The sequence below is a fragment of the Anguilla anguilla genome, chromosome 12 (assembly GCF_013347855.1).
Source record: "Anguilla anguilla isolate fAngAng1 chromosome 12, fAngAng1.pri, whole genome shotgun sequence".
Classification (NCBI taxonomy): Eukaryota; Metazoa; Chordata; class Actinopteri; order Anguilliformes; family Anguillidae; genus Anguilla; species Anguilla anguilla.
Genome location: NC_049212.1, coordinates 39828615 through 39854701, shown reverse-complemented (window position 1 = coordinate 39854701; position 26087 = coordinate 39828615). Strand labels below are relative to the sequence as shown.

Below are 26087 nucleotides of genomic sequence, written 5' to 3'. Positions count from 1 at the left end.
TTATTATTTAGCGTGTCTTTGGTAGGAGCGTACGCACACTGAGACACATTGCATTGTTCAAAACGATAATCCAGCGTTCTGTTATTTATTTATTTTTATTTTTTTACAATTTACGCTCATTGAAAACGCTCGTCTGGACGAGCAAAATTTATTACGTGTAAAAATGCGAGACATATTATTGCGCCGTGATTTAAATAAGGACATAAGCGGTTTTTTTGTTTTGTAAGAAAGCACAACCTGGGGGATCTGTTCTGCCTGCGGTAGCCATAGGGAAGGCGCGCACGGCGGGGTTTTTTGGGGGGGGGGGGGGGCGCGCGGTTGGACGAGCCCCAGACAGACACGCTCGTGAAAGACAAATAAAAGAGACTTTCTTTTGGCTCGCGTCTGTGTGTTTTAAAAGTTGGCATTAGCGTCATGCGTAGCGCAGGGAGAACGCAGACCACCCCGAGGCCTGAGCCTGATCAGTCTGAGACGGGGAAGCGAGCTCCCGTGCCGTAGGTGGTCCCTGTAGCGCTGCTTAGCGTTAGCGTTAGCTGCTTAGCGTTAGTGTGCATCCCTGCAGCAGCGCAACGCCAGCCCTCTGAGCCTTTAAGGCTTTGAGTAATGCCCCGCCTCGCATCTGCCTTAGGCAACACCTGACTGCACACCAAACAGGAGCTGATCGCTGGCTTAATGGTGAAACATTTACACACACACACACACACACACACACACACACACACACTTATGCACACACGCGCACACACACACACATACACTCATACTTATGCACACACGCGCACACACACACACACACACATACACACACACACACACACACTTACGCACACACACACACACACATACACGCATACTTATGCACACACGCGCAAACACACACACACACTCATAAACACACTCTCTCACTCACATACACACACAAGCGCACACACGCTTGCACACACATACACTCTCTCACTCTCTCACACACATACACTCATATACACACTCTCTCACATACAGACACACACCACACACACACATTCACACACACTCTCAGGTACACACACACAAACACACTCTCTCACTCTCTCATGTACACACACACATGCATGCACATACACACACACACACACACACTCTATCTCACGTACACGTACACACACACACGCACACACACACTATCACATACACACACATACAGACACACACACACACAGGCACTCTATCACATACACACACACATGCATACACACACACATACACATGCACACACACACACACTCTCACGTACACACAACACCCAAGCACACACACACACACACATTCTCTCATGTTCACACACATGCATACACACACACATACACACGCGCACGCACACTCTCTCACTCTCTCATACACCACGTTGCTTTGGTGAACACCAGAAGAGCGACCTGGCGTCCCGCGTTAGCACGCTAAGCGCAGAGCGCGATCTCCGCCAGCGCCGCTCGTTAGCATCCTGAGCTCCTCTTTGATGTAGCTCCGCCCAGGAGGGCCGCAGTTGCCGCGTCCGCTGTGTCAGAGGCCTGCCAGCGCCATGGCAACAGCACCATCGGGCTCTAATACCTGAGCGCTCAGTCCGCTCGGTGTGTTTATTGACCGCTGCGCCCGGGCGGTCAGACGCGGCCCTTCGGGTTCCGCCGGCCGCGCGCTCGGGGGTCCCGCCGAGCCGCTAAACGCTCGCTGCGTAACCGCTGGCAACCAGCCCGAATGGCCGCCGAGCCCCGATGACCTCACTCGCTCGCTGGCGTCTGCGCGAGGCTAATTACGCGTTTGGGCCCGAGATCGGCACTCCCGGGGTGCTGCCGGTTTTCACACACCGCCGGGGCCTTAAAATTAGCCGCTGGCCGTTACACCTCGGAAAGGGCCGCTCTCCGCACCCCGGTGAGAACTCACGTCCCGCAGGGGCGCTGGGCCGTCCTCACACAACCCAAAAAAAAGTTTTTTTTTTTTTTTTAAATCAGGAGGCCGGACAGCTGGGTGACTCACCCTGTTAAAGCACTGTTGTTGTGCATGGATGGGCCCCACAGTCTGGTATCTGTTAAGGCACTGTTCCAATGTGTGGATGGGCCCTATTGTCTGAAAAATGTTAAAGAAGTCTTCCTCTGACTCGTGTCTGTGTGAGCTCAGTTTGAGGAATACGCTGTGATGGTAAGATAAAGCAGCGGTTTTATATCAGGTGTTTCAGAGTAGCGACTGTACTCGCCTTCGCGGGTGGACAGTGGAGGTCGGAGGTCAGGGGTCGGAGGTCAGAGGTCGGAGGGGTGAGCGAGCTTGGTGTATGTGCCGGGCGTTCCGAACGGGGGGAAGAGCGCGCGGATGCGGAGCCGTCGCCCTGCGCTGCGCTGGGGAACGGGAACGCCACAGGCCTGCGGTCACGGAGGTTTTCGGAAACGGCCGGTTCTGGAGAGAGGCCTGTAATTAAGCCGCCGCACCCGTCCCGCCGTGGCCGCCCGTCCCGCCCCCCCAACACCGACGGCTCTGTGTACAACCTGCCCCGGCACGCTCCACCACTCCTCTGTATCTGACACACAAAAAAAGATTCATCTATAAAAAAAACGGGTCGGAATAACAGGATTATAATGGAGGACAATAATGAGTCTGCACTGCCGGAGCGCATTTCGGTGATGAAGGGGAGGTGGGGGGGGGGGGGGGGGGGGGGGGGAAGCTGTCTGCGCTCATTTCCTGTTTTTATTGCTGCTGTGGCGTCTCTATCCTCCGTTACGGTATCGTGCTTCACTGAGCGCCGGTGTGGATCTCAGCGCTCAGGCTCGGCACGGCTGCCATCGCCGGGATTAGCCGTTCCCGAAGCCACAGCGATGTGCGCGCACCCCTCGTTCCCGGTGACGCTGCGCCCCCCGAATCCCACTCAGCCAATCAGATTCGCCACTCAGCCAATCAGAAACCGCTTCCTGGAGCTTTGGAACTTGGGCTGCTGGGAAAATGGTGGCGGCTGGCCGTGTGCTGTTTACCGTAACGTGGCGCATCTCCGCAGCGCGGCGAAGGTAGCTAACGCAGTCGGATGGCAGGAAGTCGCTAATGCGGAGTGAGCCTTCTGCTGCGTCGGCTGCTTTTGAACCGCGAAACTCCTGCTCGTGTGTGTGCGAGGGTCTGTTACTCTCCCAGCCCTAATGCCACAGTCCCAGCCATCCAGGGAGGCTTACTGTATTACTGTGTATATCCCACAGTCACCCTCATTAGGGCTTACTTTCTGAAGACACTCCAGTTCTGAAGCAGGTCAGAGGATACAGGTCTGGTGCGTGAACCAGGAAGCAGTTCCCACCGTGGAACAGGTTAGGAGCCGCGAGTCCTGTTCCTGTCCTGATCATTACATCATCGCTCTTTTCCTTTTTGGCATGTGAACAAAGGCATTGTCTCTCTGTCTGCCTCGCTCTGTCGGGCTACCTGCTCTCGGCTAAAGCCGCGCGAACGAGCCGGATCTGAGCGCGGGTGGCGGAGACGGGTGTCGGCCGGGGCGCTCGCGGTGTAAAGGCTCATGGGTAACGCGCGGGGAGAGGGAGAGAGAGAGAGAGAGAGCACAATGGCCGCGTCTGTGCGTTCGTGCGCTGACTCATGTCCGTGAAAGACCGGTCGGGCCGCCGCGGTCCGCGGAGGGCGGGGGCGTGAGAAAGCGTGCGAAATTAGAGAGCTCCTCTGCGGCACGGCGCTGACAGGTAGAGCGGGAAGACGTGGCGTAATGCCGCGGATGGGCGGAGCTACGCTGTGACTCATTCCTGTTTAGCCGTGGATGGGCGGAGCTACACGGTGACTCATTCCTGTTTATCAGCAGATGGGCGGAGCTACACGGTGACTCATTCCTGTTTAGCCGCGGATGGGCGGAGCTACGATGTGACTCATTCCTGTTTTAACAGGCCGCTGGACACTTCAGTGTCTGTCTGCTCAGCCATGCTGTAAGGACAGGCCTGAGAGACAGAGTGATGTGTGCGAGACCTGCAGCCCGGGTTCCTGTTCTGGCCCAGAAACGCCATGTGGTCCTAAACACAGGTGCACAGGTAGCCCTGAGGTAGAGGGAACATTACTGAGAACAACTGTCATACTTCCATAACAGACCTGGGTCAAATACGTACTTGTTTTGGATTCAAATACTTTTCTGTGCTCTGTTGATCTTGCCTGGTGTAATTGAGCTTTCCAATATGACCAGAAGGCAGGGGTTTGCACTTTTTGAGAGTATTTCATTGGTTCCAATACGCCAGACAAGATCAGTAACGCGTAGAAAAGTATTTGAATCCAAAAAAATTACGTATTTGACCCAGGTCTGTTCCATAATAATAAAAAATAATACTAATAACAATGAGAGTGTGGAAGGAAACCTTCAGTCAGCAGTATGGACTGAAGTGTTTCATGTTCAGAACCAGGGGAACAAGACTAGCGACAGTATGCCTGCCTGAGCATTCAAAGGGACAAAGCTGGCTTAAGGACAGGGGCGGCTTGTTCCTTTTTTTATTGGGCGATAATGCCTTTGCTGCTCGCAGAAGATGCTTTAAACAGCAGCTCGTAAGACTGTCAGCGTCCGCTTTCTTTTTTTTTTTTTAGACTTGTTCTCACGTCGGCTCGTTCGCCTCTGTGGATTTTCAGACGGCCTGTAAATAGCCCCCGTTTGACGTCTCTTCCTCTTTAAAAAAAATAAAATAAATTAACACCTCCTCACATGAACATTAATGCCGGCTGAGAACAGCAGTGCGCACAGTTTAAATAAGCGATACCCTGCGAGAGATTACGAATGTATTAATTCCAAAAAGGCTAAAACAGGCTAAATCATTTCCTCTTCCCACCTTTTCTTTGTACGGAATCATTTTACAACTTTGAAAATGTGGTCTCATAACAAATGAATAATAAAATTACATCAGCCTTTTTTTTTAATGGATATTATTAATATGCTGTCAGTGAAATAGAAAATTGAATCGCACGGTCCTTGTGGAAAGAGTCTGCTGTAGTTCACTCCAGGTAACATTGCACAAGAGGTCCCGGTGAGCTGTGCTGTGACTCAAAATGGCGTAAGAGCGGCGGCTCGATCGCCGTCGTGTCGAAACGGATGCGTTCCCACGAGCGAGACCCCTCCCTAAGGAAGCTCAGCGAGCGGACGGCCGCTGTCGATCCGGAGCGCGTACCTGCGGAAGGCGAAGAGAGGAAAAAGCGCTCTCCTGCGGAGCAAGAGCCGCGGCGTGAGGAGCTTAATCAAGCTATCGATCCCGTGTCTGACGGTGGCCACACCCTGCTGGAGGGGGGAGGGGGGAGGGGGGAGGGGGGAGGGGGTGGGGGGATGCTTGATAACTGTCCCACTTCCCACTGCCCTTAAAGCCTCTAATCAGCTCTGTTGGGAAGCTTGTCAACCGTGCCAGACTGTAGAGTGATTCTCCTCTGCCGGGGGGGGGGGGGGGGGGCGTACTGTCAGGAGGGTAAGGCTGGGTGTGTACTTGATAAGAGGCCAAAATCGAACCACAGCTGACCACATACAAATGTGTTTATACTCACTGTGGTTTCAAACTGTTCATTTAGCGCCAGTATTCGTAGTAGTAGTATCAGCAGCAGGGCACACACACCATTCACTCACACACTCATACCTATGGGCAATTTAGAGTCTCCAGTTAGCCTAACCTGCATGTCTTTGGACTGTGGGAGGAAACCCATGAGAACACGGGGAGAACATCCACAAACTCCACATGGAAAGGCCCAGGGCAGGGCAGAGCCAGGGATTCGAACCCAGGACCTTTTTGCTGTGAGGCGACAGTGCTAGAACCTCAAATCCAGTTTAGTGGCAGCAGCGGAGGTCAGTGTGTCTGTGTGTGTCCCTGGTGCGAGTCCCTCCGTGCCTGTTGACCCAGGAGCCCGTCGACTGTTGCAGAAGAGCTCTCCCGGGAAAATGGGGCCTGTTCGGAAGAGCGAGTTTGGAACTTTTCTTCTTCTTGTCGGCGGGTTTTCGGTTGGAGGTTCCGTGGCTCCTGCGCGACACTGCGCCCCTCGTGGCTCCCACGCAGGCGCGGCCTTTCATTCGCTCCTTCGCCCGCCTCGCGAAAACGGACCACTTTCCCGCCGACCGCACCGTCGGATGAGTGACGGTAATTTTAATGCGGGCTAATTGAGTCATCGAATCTGGCCCCCCGGCCCCCCCCCCGCTCCTCGCCCCCCCACCCCTATGACTTCCTCCCCCCTGCTCGTCCCGGGCCCTCTCTGATCAATACTAATACAGTATCGGAATCTGTCAGCTGCGCGGTTTCTTCTTTCTTTCTTTTATTTTTTTATTGTAATGTATTCACTGCTTTTCCCCATCAAAGCACTTCAGACAAACGCTCATTACGCTCCTGCGTTCCCACTCTCTCTCTCTCTCTCTCTCCCCCTCTCTCTCATTTCACCTCGCCCACATTAGCATGCGCTCAGCGCTCGCTGACTGACGTGCTCGCAGGTTTAAACTACGCAACGCGCCGAAACACCAGAGAGTAATTACAGAGGGGGCCGCTAAGTCCATTAGCGGCGTAGCCCGTTAGCAGCGCAGCCCGTTAGCGCTGGAGCCTGTTAGGGACGCAGCCCGTTAGCGGTGTAACCCGTTAGCAGTGCAGCCCATTAGCGCCGCAGCCCGTTAGCAGTGTAGCCCGTTAGCACTGGAGTCCATTAGCATCTTAGCCTGTTAGCAGTGGGCCGCAGCGCCGGTTATTAGGGGAGGTTGTGTGCCGTGGAAACGCCCCGCCCCCTGCCACTCTGCAGTTTCCCGCGGGCGTACACAGCTCGTCTAGCGCTCAGTCCAGTTCGCGGCGCACGGTTTCGCGGCCTCCGCGGCGTCTGCTGACCTTTCCTTACGTAGAGCGGGAATGGCGGTTTCTCTTCCCTCTTCAGCGATCACGCGCTTCACGAGTGCGGGTGACGCAAGACGCCGTTACTGCCGCGCTAGGAGGGTTTGGCGGTATTCGCTTCCGGGACAGAATCTGGTAGCTCCGCGTGCCGACAGACCGCTCGACAGCCCTCCCCCCCCAGGGCTCTACAAAGCTCCCATTTTAGCAGCATTAGCTCCTGAAAATTGATGTGTGCTAACTGGAAAAATAATTTGGATGCATTAGTGTGCTCGTAACTTTTTCAGCTTAGGAGCGCGTGTGCTCTTTGGAAAGACGTAGTAGTAGCCCTGCGCCTAGACAGACAATTAAACAAACACATGATAGTTACATAAATGTCTACATACAATGCGAAGACAGACGGATCAAACCCGGCCATACTGTGCATGAGTGACAGGAAAGCTGTGCATGATTACGACTCAGCAGGTGCTGGAGCAGCAGCAGCACCAGTCAGCAGGACGTTGTGAAATCTGGGAGTCTTCAGCGGTGGTGCCTCACCCTGTCTGGAACGACACACACAACAGACTGCAAAAAAAAAGTCTTAAATAAGTCTTAAATAAGTCTTAGCAAGTGTTTTAGTCTTGTAATTCGATTTAAAATCTTATTTCTCTCTTACTTCCTCTCTTCTCTGAAATAGGAAATATTAGCTTGTTTGTTTTTTGTTTTTTTTTTTTTGCTTGGATGCTGACAGTTGTTTTTTTATGCTTGACAAGTGAAATCGCCTCACCCCGTTGGCAAATCTTGAAATGAATCAAACTACCTCACCCATTTGGCAATCTTTTGTCTTACTTAGCCAAAAAAAAAATCATTACTTTATTTGGCATTTACACACCCAGTTTCAGTCTGAGCTCAGTAACTTTTAATTTTTGGCTTAATATGAGACTAAAGGGCCTGTTAGGATTGACTTAAATATTTTGGTCTTTGAAGCGGACTGGCACATGCATCCTCTGTCAGGGCAAGTGTGCGATATACAGTGCCTTCGGAAAGTATTGTGATATTTCAGTTTTTTATTTTTTAATAAATTTGCAAAACAAATTCTAAAAACTTGTTTTGGTTTTGTCATTATGGGGTATTGTGTGTAGATTGATGAGAATACAAATGAAATTAATCCGTTTTATAATAAGGCTGTAACGTAACAAAATGCAGAAAAAATGTAGGAGTCTGAATACTTTATGAAGGCACTGTATATTTGGTCAGATATATAGGCAAGCAGGGCTTCCATATTTTTCTTTTTTTTTTGGGTGTTCACTTGGGTTCATACCTTTAACGCACCCCCCCCCCCCCCCCACACTATACCGGGGCCCACTTTGGGCAGCAGTCCAAGCCCCATTGCTGGGGGCCAGGGTGTAAGGGATTATCATAAAAAACGGGACTGTGGCACAAGTGGCTTCCATTACCAGACTTGCTGTTTTTTTTTTGTTTAAAGGAAAATAAAAAAGGTGGCGGTATGAAATACTCCCTCTGCGCTCGATTCTCACGTGTGAACTGACTGCCAAAAGCCAGTTACATGTGGCATAACTTAAGTCAACATCTCAGACAGCTCTCTATGGTGCCTCCACACTTTCACCTCAGACTGCACTCTATGGTGCCTCCACACTTTCACCTCAGACTGCACTCTATGGTGCCTTCACATGCTAGCACATGAAAGTGGCAGTGTAGTATAATGGGTAAGGAGCTGGACTTGTAACCTAAAGGTCGCTGGTTCGATTCCCATCCAGGTTGGACACTGCCGTTGTACCCTTGAGCAAGGTACTTAACCTGCATTGTTTCAGTGTATATCCTGCTGTATAAGTGGATGCAATGTAAGTGCTATGTCGCTCTGGATAAGAGCGTCTGCTAAATGCCTGTAATGTAATGTTAGCGGTGTGATTCTGCATTCTAGTAAAGGAGCACTTTGGTTGTGCAGAATTCTGTGTGGTTTCACTTTTTTTCTGGCTGATGTCTTGGTCATAGCGAATGGGATTAGCTGCACGATTGTAAAGATCAGCGAATTCGCCCAGAATCGCCCTCTCAAACAGTGCATGAGGACTTAATGCTCTGTGCTTAACTTTCATATGTTACCTTTTTTTAAACTTTAAACTTTTAAAATGTGCATTAGCGTTTGATTTCTGTGACTGCTGAAATCTGAAGTGTGGATGACTTTAAAAGGATGATTGATTAGGATACGGCGCATTGAAGACCTGAAGCCTAAATCTCAGCCGGTAGCCGTGTTCAGGAATGTAGCCGAGCTTGATGGGAGGTATAAACTGAATTACTGCGGTAGGCTGAGCAGGGTGGACAGGCCTCTGGAACGTTCCCCTCGATGGAGACGGAAATTATGGCATTATGGCCGAGGCGTTTAGCTTTTTATAGCCTAGATTCAGACGTGTTTCAGACATTTCCATAAAGCTCAGTTTGATGCTGTGTGAAGCGTGATAAAATGCAATGCTGTAGGTCTACTGACCTGAAACTGGCTCTGTGTGTGTGTGTCTGTGTGTGTGTGTGTGTGTGTGTGTGTGTGTGCGTGCGTGCGTGCGTGTGCGTGCGTGTGTGTCTGTGTGTCTGTGTGCGTGTGTGTGTGTGTGTGTCTGTCTGTGTGTCTGTGTGTCTGTGTGCGTGCGTGTGCATGCGTGCGTGTGCGTGCGTGTGTGTCTGTGTGTCTGTGTGCGTGTGCATGTGTGTGTGTGCATGTGTGTGTGTTTGTGTGTCAGAGCTGGGCACTCTAAGCCAATAAGAACCCCATCACTGTGCCTCTAACCCAATCAGAAGCCCCTGTGGGCAGCAGCACACTCACCACATACCAGGCCTGCCTGCTAATTGAAAGCAAACAGAGTGCCCCGCCCTCCCCCCTCCTCCAGCTGGAGTGTGATCTCCTCTCTGGGCTGTGAGTGGACCTGGCGTAGGGGCGGCCTGTTTCAGGCCCGAGTCAGAAGAGCCTTCTGCAGGAGCTGGAGGAATATCCCATCACCAGGCATCCTGCTCACTGTGCTCATAGTCAGGCTGCGACTCTTAACCAATCAGAAACCACGTCACTGTGACTCTTAACCAATCAGAAACCCTGTCACTGACACTCTGAGCCAATCATAAACCGTGTCGTTGTTACTCTAAACAAAATCAGCCGCCCCGTCACTGCGACTCTGAGCCAATCAGAAACCCTGTCACGATTAGACTTTGCTTTCCCCACATCTACTACAAAATGGAAAGGAAAATCTCCTCCTTCAAAATATGATTTTTTTTTCCCAAGAAATAGTCCTCTGGGGTCAAAAAAAAAAAAGTGTATTTCAGAAGTGACCCTCGCTGTATTCCCGTTCACCTCGTTGAGGTTTCTGTCGTTTGTTTGTTTCTGTATTTTTTTTCCCCGGGCTTCCAGCCGGGAGCCATCTTGGCTGTTTGGGGGCGGCTCAGCGGGAGTTAGCATGCGCGGACCGCTGGGGGCGGGGCGCGGAGCGGGGCGGGCTTTATCGAGCGAGTTTGCCATGCTTCAAAGGTCAGCGCGGATGCGGGTCATGTGACAGGAGCAGGAAAAAAAAAAAAAAACATTCTGGTTCGACGCGTCCACCTCGGTTAAGGTCACACACACACACACGAAAAAAACCCTTCCTAGTATGTCAATATTTATATCTTAAAATAAAACTCTCTCAGCAACCATTGATTTTTTTCTTCGCTTGCCTAGTTAGCCTGGGCTAAGGACTTGACGTCAGTGTGAATGGGAGAACTGGCTGCACAGGCGAATGGGACAGCACATTCTAGCACGTTCTCTGCATCAAACAGTCAGGCTCATTAGGCCAGGGGAAGCTTCAGCGACTCCCTCCACAGAAACCCGCTAAAGCTTTGACCGCCGCGGACAGTGAACGGCGTTGACGTCGGTTTTGTCTTTACTGTGCACAAACAGAAAACATTTCCGCAAACAAAAGGAACAGACTGTTCGGTCACACTGATAAACTCTGTTGGTTCTTTGGTTGTTTTGTCTCCCTTTCGGTTTGCCTACGTTTGAAAGGCCCACCATTGCCTCCCACTGAAGAGGGTCTCTGTTCGAGTCTATGTAACGTAAATAATAAAATTAAATAATGAAATGATGTCTCTTAAATAATGTAATGGAATGCTGCCTGTCCCTTGCTGTTTTTAATAGCGCCATCGCTGAGCGGGCATTCTCTGTAGGCTGTATGGTGTTTAGGTTGAGGGTTAAGGGGGTGGGTCTGACATGGAAGGGAGCGGGCATTGCCAGGGGCATTGTTGCCGAGGCATTAGCGTTGAGAAGAGCAGAAGAAACGGCTTTCAGCAGCCGGACGGCGTGTTTGACCTTTGACCTCAGCATCCCCTGAGCTGTAATCTGCTCGCCACGGCCGGCTCTTCTGGCCTGTAGCATGCGCGTCTCTCCTTTACCGCGTGGTGTCCCCCCCCCCCCCCCCCCCCCCCCCAGGTGACCTGGACTCCCGACAGACCTGTACTCCACTGCCGTGGACGCTCTACGGTGTCTGTCATCCTCTCCTCCCGTCTTTATTTATTTATTTATCCTAGATGCTGCATTGAGGCCTTTTATCGGCACCGTATCCGGCTGAGAGGCACACTGCATTATTCAGAGCCCCTGGTTCTGTTGTCCCTTTTTGCATTTCGCCAGTGTGTGTGTGTGTGTGTGTGTGTGTGTGTGTGTGTTTTGTCAGGAGTGGGGGGGGGGGGTGGGGGGGGGGCTTTACTGGCCGGTAACCTGGTCCTCCATCTGACTGGCGAGGCCGAGCGGGTTCGTCGCAGGGAGAGAGAGCGCCCCGCAGTTTAAGTAATCGGCCAGCGAGCCTCTTCAGTGCCGATTGGCTGCTGCAGGAGGGACGGGAGAGCCAGTCACAGCGGCTTTTGGCGATCGAGAGCATGAATAATTTAGCCTGCTGGGTCTGGTGGCACGGTCCTGTTGTTGGAAAAACATGTTCTTATTACAGAGAGAGACAGAGAGGGGGAGAGAGTGACGGGGAGAGAGAGAGAGAGGGAGAGTGAGAGGTGAGAGAGAGAGCAGTATGCAGGGAGAAAGAGAGGGAGGGGCAGGGATAGAGAGAGAGACAGAGAGAAAGAGAGAGAGAGTGATATTTGTCAGTCAGTTGTTTTAATTAGCAGGAGAAAGTGAAAACGGGTTTCGGTCCAAAGAGGTGATGCCTTTTTTCCCCTTGTTGGTTTCTGGCCTTACTCTACACCTTTCGATCAGTGACAAAGAGAACCCCCCCCCCCCTTTCACCCACCCACCCTTTCTTCTTCTCTTTCTGCGTGTGACAGGTGGCCGTGGCACTGTGGTATCGGGGTGATGTCATGCAGTGAAGTCGGGCATGTAGCGACAGCCGCGTGTTTGCCCTCTCTGTGCGGGGCCCAAAACCGCAGTTTCCTTGTCTGGGGGAGTTTTGGGGACGTGAATCAGCCTGAGAGGCTGAGTATCGGTGCTTTGATGGTGACGCCGCTCTCTGCAAACAAGCATTTATGGGGTTTTTTTTTTTTTTTTTTCCGTCTTCCCACATTACTGTAGCTTTTCGCTGTCACCCCAGACTGCTCAAATGGCCTCGCTGTTACCTCGTATGGATTTTAAAATATGAGCAGCAGGAAGCGTGAAAGTGCTTAAACATCAGCGAAGCGGAAACTTGGCCAATGAGAGCGGCCCTGGCGCGCGTGTGGTGGTGGGCTTGCTCTTTGTGTGAGGTTTCCCGGGGATACCGTACTGCGTAAAAAATGATTCATTCCGACTCGGAGCGCGGAGCGGAATACGCTGGAGGCCGGGCGAAGCCAGGCGAAGCAGTGCATCCTGGGGCTGTTTGCGACGCCCTGGAGCGGAGCGTACGGAGAGAGAGAGCCGCGCGGATCGAGGCTTTTAGCCCCCCCCCCCCGCGCGTCACGTGACAGTCACGCCGGATGACATCACGTGTCACAGGCGCCAGCGCGGTGGCTGAGTTCGCGGTCAGGAGGGCCGTGGGGGCCCTTCAGAGCCCCCCAGCGGGATGGGGGGGGGAGGGTTTGAGTCTTGGTGGGGCCGGGGAAGAGCCCCTGCCGGTTTGAGAATCGAGCGAGGCGCTCCAGCACACGTTCTCCATTATCGGTACGCGGGCCGTGGTCCGTGTCCTGGCTGCGCAGCGCGGAGGCCACTCGCCCGCGAGGGCCGCGTTCAGCCCGTGAATAATTCAGCGGGAGCGGCCGCTGCGCGTTCAGGGGCCCGTGAGCGTGCCGGGGTTTCCTGCGCCCGCTCTCAGGGGCAGGGCGTCTGTACGCGGGAGGGGGCGGGGGACTCGAACCCGGGCGAGGAGGCCTGCGGGACGGTTCGAGAGCGCGGTCGCTGCCCCGTCCGCCCCGGCGGATCAGGTCCCGCATTTTGGGCCGCGGGCGAGCCGGCGCCCGCCGGTGGAACAGGATCGGCGGCTGAGCCTGAGGGGGGAGGGGCTCATTTACATAAAAACCGACCTGACTGACACGCCCTGGGGCTGTGGGATTATGGGATTGATTGTCGGCGTGCGTTTTTTTTTTGTTTGTTTTTTTCCCCCCCCCCCAGAGCCTGAAAGGAGAGACAGGCTCACCTCCCCCACCTCGGCCCGTTTTGATTGGATCCTGGAGTGCTAACGCGTGTGCTAGCGCTCCTGTCCGTCTCTCTGAAGACCGCTGTCCTTTCTCAGCCCGAACCCAGAACATACTTCTGGAACAGCGCAGATCTGTCTTTCATATACGGAGGATTTCTCCCTTCTGTGTATTTATTTTATTTATTTATGTCTTTATTTTATTGTCGGTCTGGCTTGCGGATGATTTCTGCACAATGGACTTTATTTGTCCACCATGGTTAGGTCTGCCCTTTCACTAGTGAATTAATTGGACAGGCCACTGTTTGTCCCAGTATGGGAAAATTGGGTGGGGTGGGGTGGGGGGGGGGGGGGGGGGGGGGGGTGGTTATTGTAGTGAATCGGGGTGGAAATGGGGATGGGGGGGGGGGGGGCTGCAGAGGACCGAACAGCCGGCTCGGGAGAGAATGGCTTCTCTGTTTATGCCTGTCGGTCCTGTGTGCACACGTGTGTGTGTGTGGGGGGGAGTGGGTGGGGGGGTTTGGAAGGGGGACGGGGGGCACAGGGGTCCCCGAGCGAACCATGTAACCCCCCCACCTCCCCGGTGAATGGGACAGGAGCCCGCCCTGTAACCGTGGGAACTGGGGCTGCGCTGTTCTCCGCCGTGGCGCTGACCCGGGAACCCGCGGAGCCTGAAAAACCAGCAGAGAGACGGAACCCTGCGGTGACTACCCAGCAGGCCCTGCGTGTGATTAACCCCTCCCCCTCTACCCCCCCCCCCCCCCCTTACCCGCGGTGGAGTTTGTGTAGGAGACATCACAGGCTTTCCTCTGCCGCTCAGATGCGCCATTTCTCTGTCCCTGTTCACCTCTGACCCCGGAGCCGATGCCCCCCGCCCCCACCCCCCCCTCGCCCCCCCGGCTGAAAGCGTGTTTGCTTTTCCCACGTGTGCGCTGCCGAGCTCCATGTGCTCTTTAACTGTACCCCCCACCCCCCACCCCCCATCTGGACAATGATTGACAGTTGCTTTTATTTATTTATTTTTTTTAAACTGTTTACCAATTTTCTTTCATTCAGTAAAATTCTCCTTTCATTTGGTTGTATATTTTGATTAGGGTACAGGATGTGGACAGGAAACAGGATATCACAGGAGTCCTGGAACATCACCTGATGCGTTTCAGCAGGGATATTGATTGTAAAGAGGAATGAATTGATGCTCCGCACTCAGGACACCCATGTGTGAATGCCAAAAGCGTTAGGTACAGTGAGCGTGGCCTGTACCTGTTTACGTCTGAAAGCAGGTCTGCTGTATTCTCTCTTGTGGAGGTGTACCTGTATGTCTGCAGTGTTCAGTGAGAGGGACGGGAGTCAAACTAGCGCCCGGTCCTGCTGGACTGACCTGTTAAGTGGTTGTCTTAACCTGGGTAATGACCTATATCACCTCGGGCCAGCAGGGGGCGCTTCAGAAAGCCCCCGAATGGGGAGGCGGATCAGAGAGTAATTTGAACAGTGTGAGACAGAAAAACAAAAGGCAAACGAAGAAAGAAACAAATGAAAGGACTGCCAGTTTGGCAGGCTGTGCCACAGAACAGACAGTACCCAGACAATCACCGCAGATAAGACCTCAAAAAAAAAAAAAGCATAAATCCATGCTCTTAAAGGGAAAGCTTCTCTGAATTGCAGGCGAGGAGGATCATGGGAAGGTGCTTTGTTGTGCGTGTTCGCTGCGCAGGGCCGGCCCGTGCACAGCGCGCTGCTCTAGCTCTGGTGTGTTAGCGGAGCCCCAGCGAGGTGAGGCCAGACAGGCGGGCCCTAATTAGCGTTAGCTGCAGCGCGGCGTGTTTGGTGTCTGCGGAGAGCGCGGTTAAAGGGTGTTCGCTCCCGTATCCCGTTAATCTGGCGCACAATGGCGCTTCTGCACCGCCTGCAACCGCCCGGCCCCGCCCGGCCCCGCCCGGCCCTGGGAAAGAAAGACGCGCACAGCCGCGTGAGCGAGGGTGTGTGTGTGTGTGTGTGTGTGTGTGTCTGTGTGTGTGTGTGTGTGTGTGTGCGTGTGTGTGGGTGTGTGTGTGTGTGTGTGTGTCTGTGTGTGTGTGTGAGTGTGTGTGTGTGTGTGTGTGTGTGTGTGTGTGTGTGTGTGGGTGTGTGTGTGTGTGTGTGTGTGTGTGTGTGTGTGAGTGTGTGTGTGTGCGTGCGTGCGTGTGGCGAACGCGCCGTGATCTGAGCGAATGCCGTCGGTGGGTGGGGGGTGGGAGGTGTGTGCGTTTGGTTAATCCACCGGGCCAGACTGGGCCTCTCTCTCTCTCTCTCTCTCCCTTTCTCTCTCTCTCTCTCTGTCTCTCTCTCCCTCTCTCTCCCTCCCTTTCTCTCTCTCTCTCTGTCTCTCTCTCCCTCTCTCTCCCCCTCTCTCTCTCTCTCGCTCGCTCTCTTTCTCTCGCTCGCCCTCGCTCTCTCGGTCCGGGATGTTTGATTTGATTCGGCTCCTCTGAAGAGCCTGGGAAAGGTCTCTGGGCTCCCTGGTGCACCCGTGTCGGAACGCCACGCTTCTTAAATTCACACCCCCCCACCCCCCCCCCCCCCTCCACCAAGTGGTCATGGAAACAGGACCCCCCCCCCCCACCCCCAAGATTTGGAACCTGCAAGCAGGTGCCCCTTTCCTGCCTCTGTACCCACTGTGAAGTGATTGACACTTTCCCCCATGTTCTGATACGAGCTGGCTCCGCCCTTTCCCCCACCACCCTCAGGCAGCGCCCGTATATGGTCATTCAGCGGACGTCACTCAGCCCCACCCCCACCCTGTGACCTCATGGCTGACAGGTCGGCTGCAGTTTGATAAGCCAGGCTTTAATCCCAGCGTGGCCCCCCTCCCCGTGTTCCCCACAGAGCCCGTCCCGTGCCCGTGCGTAACGCGGGGTCCGCTGTGGACTGCTGGAGGGGTGCGGGGGGTGCGAGGGGGGGGGGGGGGGTTTCAGCTGTGTAATTAGACCAATCCGCCCACCACGGTCCTCGGCAGCGGGGGGCAGATTTGGCTCTCAGCCCTCCTGCAGGAGCTCCACTTCACTGCGCTACGGGACGGTCGGTTATCAGACGCTCCGCTCTGCTCCACTCCGCTCCGCTCTGCTCTGCTTAGCCTGGGCTGATCCAGCATCGCGGTCTGCGTTTACCCAAATGTGTACCGAAGGGAGGCGGGCCCAGGACCTGTCTCCAGGGGTGCTACCAGAGAATCGAACCTGCAAGCCCGGTTTCCCCTAACCACTACACTGCCCTCCGGACCCAAGCGTCTCCCCGGCCGCAGTGATCCTGCACGCTCTGTGGGATGAATCCGTTAGTTCAGCTTCTGGCTTCATATTCAGCCATGGTTGCATTTTGTCTTCCTCTGAACGGTATTTATGTCTGAAACAGCATTATTGTGCGCGTATGTGTCTGTGCGCAACGGGCACGGGCAGCGTTTCAAATATATGCATTTGAATCGAGTGCCTGCATTTATGCATTTCATATGGATTATGGATGGTGTGCAGATCTTTTGGTCATTTTACATTTTGGATAGGACTGTGCCACTTTACAGAGCAGCTAGCTCCGGCGCCATTTTGGATTGTAGTTCACAGTTCATTTGTAGTTCATTTGTTTGGGAGGTATTTATATTTTAGTGTATGCTTCGCCCACACCTGTATACATTAGCTGATGGGCCCGTGAGGTGTGTGTGTGAAGTTCCCTCCCCCAAAAAAGAGGGGGCGAGGTGACCCGGGTGCCCGGTCCCCCCACCCACCGAGAGGACCAGACAGCACTGGTTTCTCACCCATCTGAACCAGTCAGGCTGGTACTGTGAGGTTGCCAAACTGCCTACGAATAGCTGCTGAAAACACCCCCTTTTCCAGGCTGTGTTCACGGTGGAGGGAGGCCAGACTACACCATTCCATCCCCCTCAGGGACGATCGAGTTTTGAATAAACGCTAAACCCACCCCGCCACCCCCTTTCCCTAACAGATGGCAGCGGGACAGCCAAGCACATCGATTGGATCCCCCCAAATGCACATTACAACGGTATCAGTCACGACCCCCCCCCCCCCAGCTTAGCTTAGCTTAGCGATGACAGTAGGTTCTTGAATGGAGAGTGGGAAGAGCTGCAAGGAGTCTTGACTGTGTTGAGACTCACAGCATTTCAGACTCCTTGTGTTCAGTCTCATGTTGTTCAGACTCCTAGTGTTGAGATCCACGGTGTTGAGGCTCATGATGTTGAGACTCACGATGTTCAGACTCACAGTGTTGAGTCTCCCTCTCAGGGTCGGGACTGTTTTCCCTCTCAGAGTTTTGTGTAATGTGTTGCTTATCATGACACCTTCCCTTAACCCTGAGTCCACCCCCCCCCCCTTAACCTTGAGTCTACTCCACCCCCCCGCCCCCCCCACCCCCGAAAGTACTTCACATCTCCGTCGAGCAAACAACCCCCCACCCCTTTCGAGGTCGCGTGTGCGGTAAAATGTCACAAGGCCGCGGTGGAGGACACCGGAGTCTGGATTTGAGTTCACCCCTCGCCAGGCGGTCTGTCTCCCGCGGGGGGAGCTCGCCGGCGGAGCCGATCCCGTCCGCTCAGATCCCGCTATTTTTAGCCCCTGCTGCTAATCCCTGTGGAAACGGGGTAAAGACGCGCGGCGGCCCGGCGCAAAATGGACCCCGACCGCGCCCGGTCCCAACGCCAGCGCCACCCGACCGCGCCCCGGTCCCAACGCCAGCGCCACACTCATCAGATCCCACCGCGGTGCTGCCACACCTCTGCTATCCATCAAACATTATGGAAGTTACACGTTATTAGTACAGTCAGAATATGCCTTTATCCTGTAATACTACCAATAATAATAATAATTATTATTATAGTGATAATGTTATTCATCTGATGCGCTCACACCATCTCACAGTGAAGGGGGGAGAGGTGACAGTGTAGTCTAATGGTTAGGGAACTGGGCTTGTACTGTGTGTTTGATCGATAACATTGAGCCAGGTACTTCACCTGAACTGCGTTAGTAAATAAGCAGCTGTATGAGTGGATTGTATGTGCAGAGTGTGGACTGTGTCCGTTACTCTGGGTGAGAATGTACTAAGCGCCCTCTTTTAACGTAAATGGGGTGGAACTCGTCGTACCCAACCCCATACATGTGTTTGGACGTTTCTGCCGTACCTGAGCCACAGTAGGCTGACACAGTGGGCTGTCAGTGTGATTGATATAGCATGTAGCACGTACGCTCCAGCCTGGAGGCTGTGTACATCAGTGTAACCACCTCTTTCTAGAATGCGCTTTGGCACGCAGTCGGCCTGCGCGGACCATGATTAACTGCATAATGTCTTGTGCTTTCACCCTGGAATATGGGTGACTGATGGAGATGAAGGGGGGGTAGTAGATGAATGATGAGAGGAATGATTTTAACCTGTGTTATCTTTAGCAGGAAGTGACCTAAACAGGTCAGACACTACCTTGGGGTGGGGGTGGGGGGGGGGATACGCAGATGAATGTTGCTACTGACAACCAGATAATGGGGAACCTCGGGAATATCTGTCCTCTATGCTTCAGTGTTCCAGGACATTGTGATGTCATATGTAGGAGGCATTGTGATGTCACAGGCCCTGGGGGGGTGTGAGACTTGAGTTGTTAGCTTGAGTAGATGTGACAGGGTGTGGCCTGGCGTGGCTCTGACCAATGAGGGAGGGGCATGTCCTTCAGTCTGCCAATGGGCAGTGACTTTGCACAGCATCATGGGAAAACTACGGCATGCTTTCTGAATGCAGAATTTGTACAGTAAAACACTTGATAATGTATAGAAATGCATTGTATAAATCACTGGTAGATGCTGCTGATGACTAATTATTATTATTATTATTATTATTATTATTATTATTATTAGAGCCAAAATGGTGTCCCTCTCATGTTTGTTTTGTTAAGCTGCCCCAGGGCAGTCCTTGAGCAGTGTCCTACTGAGAGGTAATTAGGCCTGTGAAAGCCAGTGTGACCTGAGCAGAGGAACAGAGTTCTGAGCCCTGCTCCCCCTTTACTTTACCCCCCCAACTTATTCATATTCATGATGGCTCACTCTGCACATCCCACATTCTTATATTACTCAGATCGATCTGTGTTCTTAACCCACATGCGTTAAACGCACCCAATGCGTTCCGTGTGTGTGTGTGTGTGTGAGAGTGGGAGAGTGTGTTGCATCTTACTCTCTTTAGCTGTCTTTTTGCTGTCGCATCTTTGCCTTGTTTTCTAGTAGTTCTGTTTTTTAATCTCTCCCTCCCTCTCCCCCCCCTCTCTCAGGTGCGTCTGCGCAGAGCGTGCAGATGGACTCCGTCAAGTCCGGCTTCGTGGGCTCGCAGGTGGAGCTGCGCTGCCTGTTCGTCAACAGCAACCCCCCCGTGAAGATCTCGCAGGTCACCTGGCAGAAGTTCCTCAACGGCAGCAAGCAGAACGTGGCCATCGCCAACCCCAGCCTGGGCGTGTCCGTGCTGGCGCCCTTCAAGGAGCGCGTGACCTTCAAGCAGGCGGCCGTGCGCCACCGCACGCCCTCCCTGGAGGACACCACCATCGTCTTCAACAACCTGCGGCTCTCCGACGAGGCCGCCTACATCTGCGAGTACACCACCTTCCCCGCCGGCAACCGCGAGAACACGGTCAACCTGACCGTCTACGGTGAGCGAGGCCGGCCTGCATGAAGGGTCTCTCTCGCTCTCTCTGTCTCTCTCTCTCTCTCTCTCTGTCTCTCTCAATGTCTCTCTCTCTCTCTCTCTCTCTTTCTCTCTCTCTGTCTCTGTCTCTCTCTCTCTCTCTCTCTCTGTCCGTCTACAGTTTAGTGGTAGGACTAGACGAGCAGTGTTGGGCTGAATGGCCTGTTCTTGTCTTACGTTATGTTATGTTATGTCTCTCTCTGTAACTCACTCTATCTCCCTCTCTCTCTCACACACTCTCTCTATCTCTCTCTCACACACTCACTCTCTCTCTCACTGTCTCTCACTCTCTCTCTCTCACTCTCTGTCACTCTCTTTTGTCTCTCACACATGCTCTCTCTCTCACTCTCCCTCCCTTCGCTCTCTATCTCTCTCTCAGTTCAATTCAGTTGAATTCAATAATGCTCTGTTGGCATTACTGAGTATAAACAATATTGGCAAAGCAATTCACAATTAAACAATTAACAATGACGTGCACAACATATAATTAACACAGTGGAATGAACTATATATTAAAAGATTTAAAAAAAGAGAGCTGCTCCCTCTCTCTTTCTCTCCAAGAAAGAGAGCAAAAAAAGAAAGGGCAAAAAAGAAAGGAAAAGATAGAATTGCTAGACAAAGATCAAAGCATAACATGAAGAAACAGAATAGAGAACAAGAAATAGAACAAAACAGGATGCCAAGTAATTAAGAAGAATGAGAAAGAAGTTTGAAAGAAAGAAAAAAATTATTCTGTAAATAAAAAAGGCTTCAGATGAACCGACGCGCCGCTGAGCTAACTATGTCCTTGACTTACACTGATGTGATTTTAATGCGCTGTGCAGCCGGAGTGGTGAAGCCATCACGTCTAGTGGCAGGAAATGAAGTAGATTTGGTACAGCGCGGGGCTGAGCCCTTTTTAATCACGGGAGACGTGGCATGTTCATTGGGTGAGCCGCGCTCGGGGCAGTGCTAACGCAGACGAGCACGCTGCCCGTACTGTACATTAATGTCCTGTCAGGCTCGGGGAAATAAGCCTGTGAAATATAGATGAATAAATCCTGCTTTTTTTTTTTTTTATGAGGGATACTCACATTTTCCTGTAGCGAGGGGAGAGAAATAGAGCTTTAGCCAGCTGGGCACCGGCCTTTTGGAAAGGGGTGGACTCTTTTTTTGAGCGTCGTGGTTACGGATCTGATTGGCGGTCGAGCGTGGGGGCCGTTGTCTTTGAGTCGGCGCTCGGAGGGAGGACACAAAGGAACCGGGGGGGGGGGGGGGGGGGGGGGGGGGGCTGAGTGGACCCTTCTCACGACGCGTCTTGTCGACTCCCGAGCGTCCTTTTGTTCGCGGAGAAAGCCGCTCTTGTTTCCTGTGAAGAGGACACGGAGGAGGCAGCCAGGCGCGCGTGTGCCGGGGAAGCCATTGATAAGACGTTATGAGCTCTCTCTCTCTCTCTCTCTCTGTGCCCTGTCAGCGGCCAGCGCGAGCATTCCTACTGTATCTGATAAGGGCCGCTTTGGCCCCGGGTCCGGGTCCCTCTGGGGCTGCAGTGTTTGCTCGTTTCCCTCTGGCGGCTCGCAGGGGAACCAGGATGAGCTCGGTGGGTTTTGGGGAGCGGGTCCCAGGCCGGTCTGCCCTGACTGGACCGTTGGCTAATGCCTTTTCTTTGGACCCTTTTTTTTTTGAAAGGTCGTTTGATTTATCTTCCCGCGAAGTGATGTAGTTTTTCCACACGATCCCCCGCAAGATTCATTAATTCCAGAGGCTTTACCTCTAAAAATTAATGAGGCTTGCAGAGGCAAAAAATTGAGATGGTTTTTCCTTTCCTTGATAACATCATGTAATTTAAACCCAGGAACTATGGAAACATAAATCTAATGCACGTAATTGCCAAAACAAGTCTTTCAGGGCACTGAGCGCCTTATATTCCTGCTTGCTGAAGTTAGCATTGAACCCAGAGAGGCAGAAAGATAAGCACATAGATCCATACAATCATTTATCCGTTTTTCACTTAAGTCTTGTGGCACATCCAGAGTGTCTTACAGTACAGTACAGTGCATTCAACTAAGGTGCACATCTCAATCAGTGTACTGTGCAGTAAACAAACCCTTCAGGAAAATAGCTGCTAGCAGTGACAGCAGTTGCAGGATTAAAAAGTATAACCATTTCATGTTGTTTTATTTTTAGTGTGAGAAAGCAAGCGAGGCTTGTTTGCCCACCACAGTGTGCTCTGTTATTTGGGCTACCAATGCCTCTTTCTGTGAGCTCCTTGGTTTGACAGGGCGGTAGTGTTGTATAATGGTTAGAGAACTGGGCTTGTTACCTGTAGGTTTTCAGGTTGGATTCCCAGGTAGGCCGTTGTACCCTTGAGCCAGGTGCTTAACCTGCATTGCTGGTATATTATTGAGGTGGCAGTGTAATGCAATGGGTAAGGTACTGGTCTTCGATTCCCCAGACATTGCCATTGTGCTTCAGTGTATATCCAGCTGTATAAATTGGCTGCGGTGTAAATGCTATGTAAACAAGTCGCTCTGAATTAGAGCATCTGCTAAGTGCCTGTAATGTAATAATGTGTGTATGGATACTGTGGAAAAAATTCAAAAGCTGTGCAAGTCAGTCCTGATAAAAGCTTTTGCCTGTAATGTAAATATATAATGTGTTTGCTTGTTTATTAATTTTAGTTTTTCTGATCACGTGCAGCTCGTCCCGTGACGCGCATGTCCCTGACCACGCCCACCATCATCGCCCGGCAGCAGAAGCGCAAGATGACGGTGGCCACCTGCCTGTCGGCCAACGGGAAGCCGCCGAGCGTGATCACCTGGGAGACGCGGCTGAAGGGCGAGGCCTCGTTCCAGGAGACGCGCAGCGCCAACGGCACGGTGACGGTGCGGAGCAACTACGCGCTGGTGCCCAGCCGCGCCGCGCACCGGCAGAAGCTCACCTGCATCGTGGCGTACCGCGACGAGCGCATCACCGAGAGCGTGGTGCTCAACGTGCAGTGTAAGCCGCCGCCGCCGCCGCCGCGTCGCCCTCTGAGGCTCCGCCCCCCTGTTCAGCTCCACCCCCAGGCTCAGCCCTCTCAGCTCCGCCCCGAGGCTCCGCCTCCCAACTCTGTCCCTAAGCTCCGCCCCTGGCCCCGCCCCCAGATCTCTCTCTCAGGTCCGCTCCCAGCTCTGCCCCTCAGCTTCGCCCACAGCTTCGCCCCCTGTTCAACTCCGCCCCCTCAGATCTATCCCTAGCCCCCCTGTCCCAACTCTGTCCCTAAGCTCCGCCCCTCAGGTCTGCTCCCAGCTCCGCCCCTGGCCCCGCCCCCAGATCTCTCTCTCAGGTCCGCTCCCAGCTCTGCCCCTCAGCTTCGCCCACAGCTTCGCCCCCTGTTCAACTCCGCCCCCTCAGATCTATCCCTAGCCCCCCTGTCCCAACTCTGTCCCTAAGCTCCGCCCCTCAGTTTTGCCCACAGCTCCGCCCCCCAGCTCCACCCCCTGTTCACTTCCACCAAGTTTTATGCCTGTGTCACGCCTGTTTTACCAAGGGAGCTGTCTCAAAGCAGCTTTGCAGAGATTCGGGCCTAGAACTGAACCCCCCCCAGGGGCATGCCTAGGGCAAGAGTAGCGAGGGAAAAGCTCCCTGGATAGTAACAGGTAGAAACCTTGAGACAGAACTTCAAACCCCAGGGTTCACCGTTTCCCTGCACAACAGTCTGCTGAGAGAGCCACAGGTAGTGAACGCAAACGTAAATATTGTATAATGTTAGATTGCCATATATCACACTCCATGTGAGAGGTTCTGTAGTTATATTTATAGTGCAGTCTGTAGGTTTTTGGACAGTGACACAATTTTTACCAGAGCACGTTGGATATGAAATGAAACAATGAGTATGAAGTTAAAGTTCACACTGTCAGCTTTAAGTTGAGTTTATTTACATCCATATCGGGTGAACCATGTCAGAACTGCAGCCCTTTTCATACAACGCCCCCATTTTTGGGAGAGAAAGTAATTGGACAATTAGCTGCTCTTAGCCAGCTGTGTGTGGTTGCATCATTAGTTCATTCACAGTTAATGTCTACGTAAAGGGTGTGTGTATAATTCCAGTGACTCTGTCCTTTCCGTCCACACATCCAGAAACGCAGGCGCGTACGGCCGGCTTGTAGGGACCACGTTACCTAGGCAACCGAGGCTGCCCTGCCCGAGCCTGCGGTGTGCGTGTAGTTTTGGCGCGTTTGACCCCCTGGTCGTTACGGCCCCTCCTCCGGAGACCGGGGGGGCGGTGGGGCCGGCAGGGTTGGCTCTTATAGTGCACGAGGTGCCCCCCCCCCCCCCGGCAGGATGAGAGGAGACCTGACCCCCCCTCTTTTCCTCCCCCCCTGCAGATGAGCCTGAGGTCAAGATCGAGGGATTCGACGGTAACTGGTACCTGAACCGGCAGGACGTCCAGCTGACCTGCAACGCCGACGCCAACCCGCCAATCACCATGTACCAGTGGAAACTGTGAGTGTGACCCCGCCCCCTCTGCCCATTGGCCTTAAAGGGCCAGAGACCAAAATGTGTAAAGATCCAGTGACCCCGCCCCCTCTGCCCATTGGCCTTAAAGGGCCAGAGACCAAAATGTGTAAAGACCCAGTGACCCCGCCCCCTCTGCCTGTTGGTCTTAAAGGTCCAGAGACCAAAATGTGTAAAGATCCAGTGACCCCGCCCCCTCTGCCCGTTGGCTTTAAAGCACCAGAGACCAAAAGAGTGTAAAGATCCAGTGACCCTGCCCCCTCTGCCCGTTGGCCTTAAAGGGCCAGAGACAAAAAAAAAAAGATCCAGTGACTCAGACCTCGGCCAAATATATGTGCTGGAAAGGTCTTTAACTCTTTAGATGCTGGTTAAAAATGTGAACTCCTGCACACCCCTGAGAGTTTTCAGTGAAGCACGTTACCGTAAACAAAACACACAAATCGTATGAAGGAGAGCATAGCTGTGTTGTCTGAATATTGTTCATGTCGTTGTAGTGTAATTGTGTCTTAACAAGTTAAAAATATTCCTAGTAATTATTGGGCCCAGGTTTTCTCAAATTTCGCAGTAAAGAAGGAGACTTGTGAGTCTGCAAGTTGTAAGTTCTCGATAACGGCTGAAAGAGCATTCTGAAATAAGATTTGACACGTTTTATTTTTTTTAACATTTTTGTTATGAATAGCTTATACTGCAGAAAGAAGGCTAAGTGCTCTATTCAGTGCTACTGACACCATACTGAGGCATTAAAAAAGGGATTTTAACTCAAAATTTTACTCAAAAGGATTCTGCTACATACTCAGAAGTCATCAATGAAAAAATGCAGCCCTTTTTATTAGTGAACTTAGCTCTTAAGCAGTTAAATAAACTTTTAACAAACTCAGTCCTCAGTCACTTCCTGTCTCAGACTCATCATATACTGTGGCATAGAGGTACGTGCTCAGAAACCCCTCCTCCTATTTCATCCCTCTTTCAGCCTCCTCCTTTCCCATCCTTCTCTCAACCTCCTCCTTTCTCTTCCCTCTCTCAACCTCCTCCTTTCTCATCCCTCTCTCAACCTCCTCCTTTCTCTTCCCTCTCTCAACCTCCTCCTTTCTCTTCCCTCTCTCAACCTCCTCCTTTCTCTTCCCTCTCTGAACCTCCTCCTTTCTCATCCCTCTCTCAACCTCCTCCTTTCTCTTCCCTCTCTGAACCTCCTCCTTTCTCATCCCTCTCTCAACCTCCTCCTTTTCTCAGCCTCCTCTTCTTTCACCCCTCTCTCAACCTCCTCCTTCCTCATCCCTCTATCAACCTCCTCCTTTCTTATCGCTCTCCTTTATCTCTGCAACTCGACCTTTCTTTTTTTTTCTTTCTAATCTTCGCTTGCGATCAAGATAACCTGCTGTTGCGAGCCACAAACCTCCATCTCCGCTAACAGACAATGCAGCGTTTGTGCCTCTGCCCGCACACACCCCCAGCACCCCCCTGCCCCCAAACCCCCCCCCCCCCCACCCCTCACCGCCACCCCTCCCAGCCGGATCAAGCAGGACAGGCGGGTGTGCCTGATAGCGAT

The 26087-nt window shown here is 52.7% G+C and overlaps 1 protein-coding gene across 1 annotated transcript in view; it reads left to right on the top strand.

Annotated features, from left to right (window-relative positions):
- nectin1b (nectin cell adhesion molecule 1b) overlaps nucleotides 1–26087 on the top strand; it is a 90975-nt gene that overhangs the window by 41161 nt on the left and 23727 nt on the right. Inside the window, exons 2-4 of the mRNA XM_035385626.1 lie at nucleotides 19656–20027; nucleotides 22742–23041; nucleotides 24412–24529. Of these exons, the coding sequence (XP_035241517.1) occupies nucleotides 19656–20027; nucleotides 22742–23041; nucleotides 24412–24529 (790 nt within the window). The remainder of the gene's footprint in view (nucleotides 1–19655; nucleotides 20028–22741; nucleotides 23042–24411; nucleotides 24530–26087) is intronic.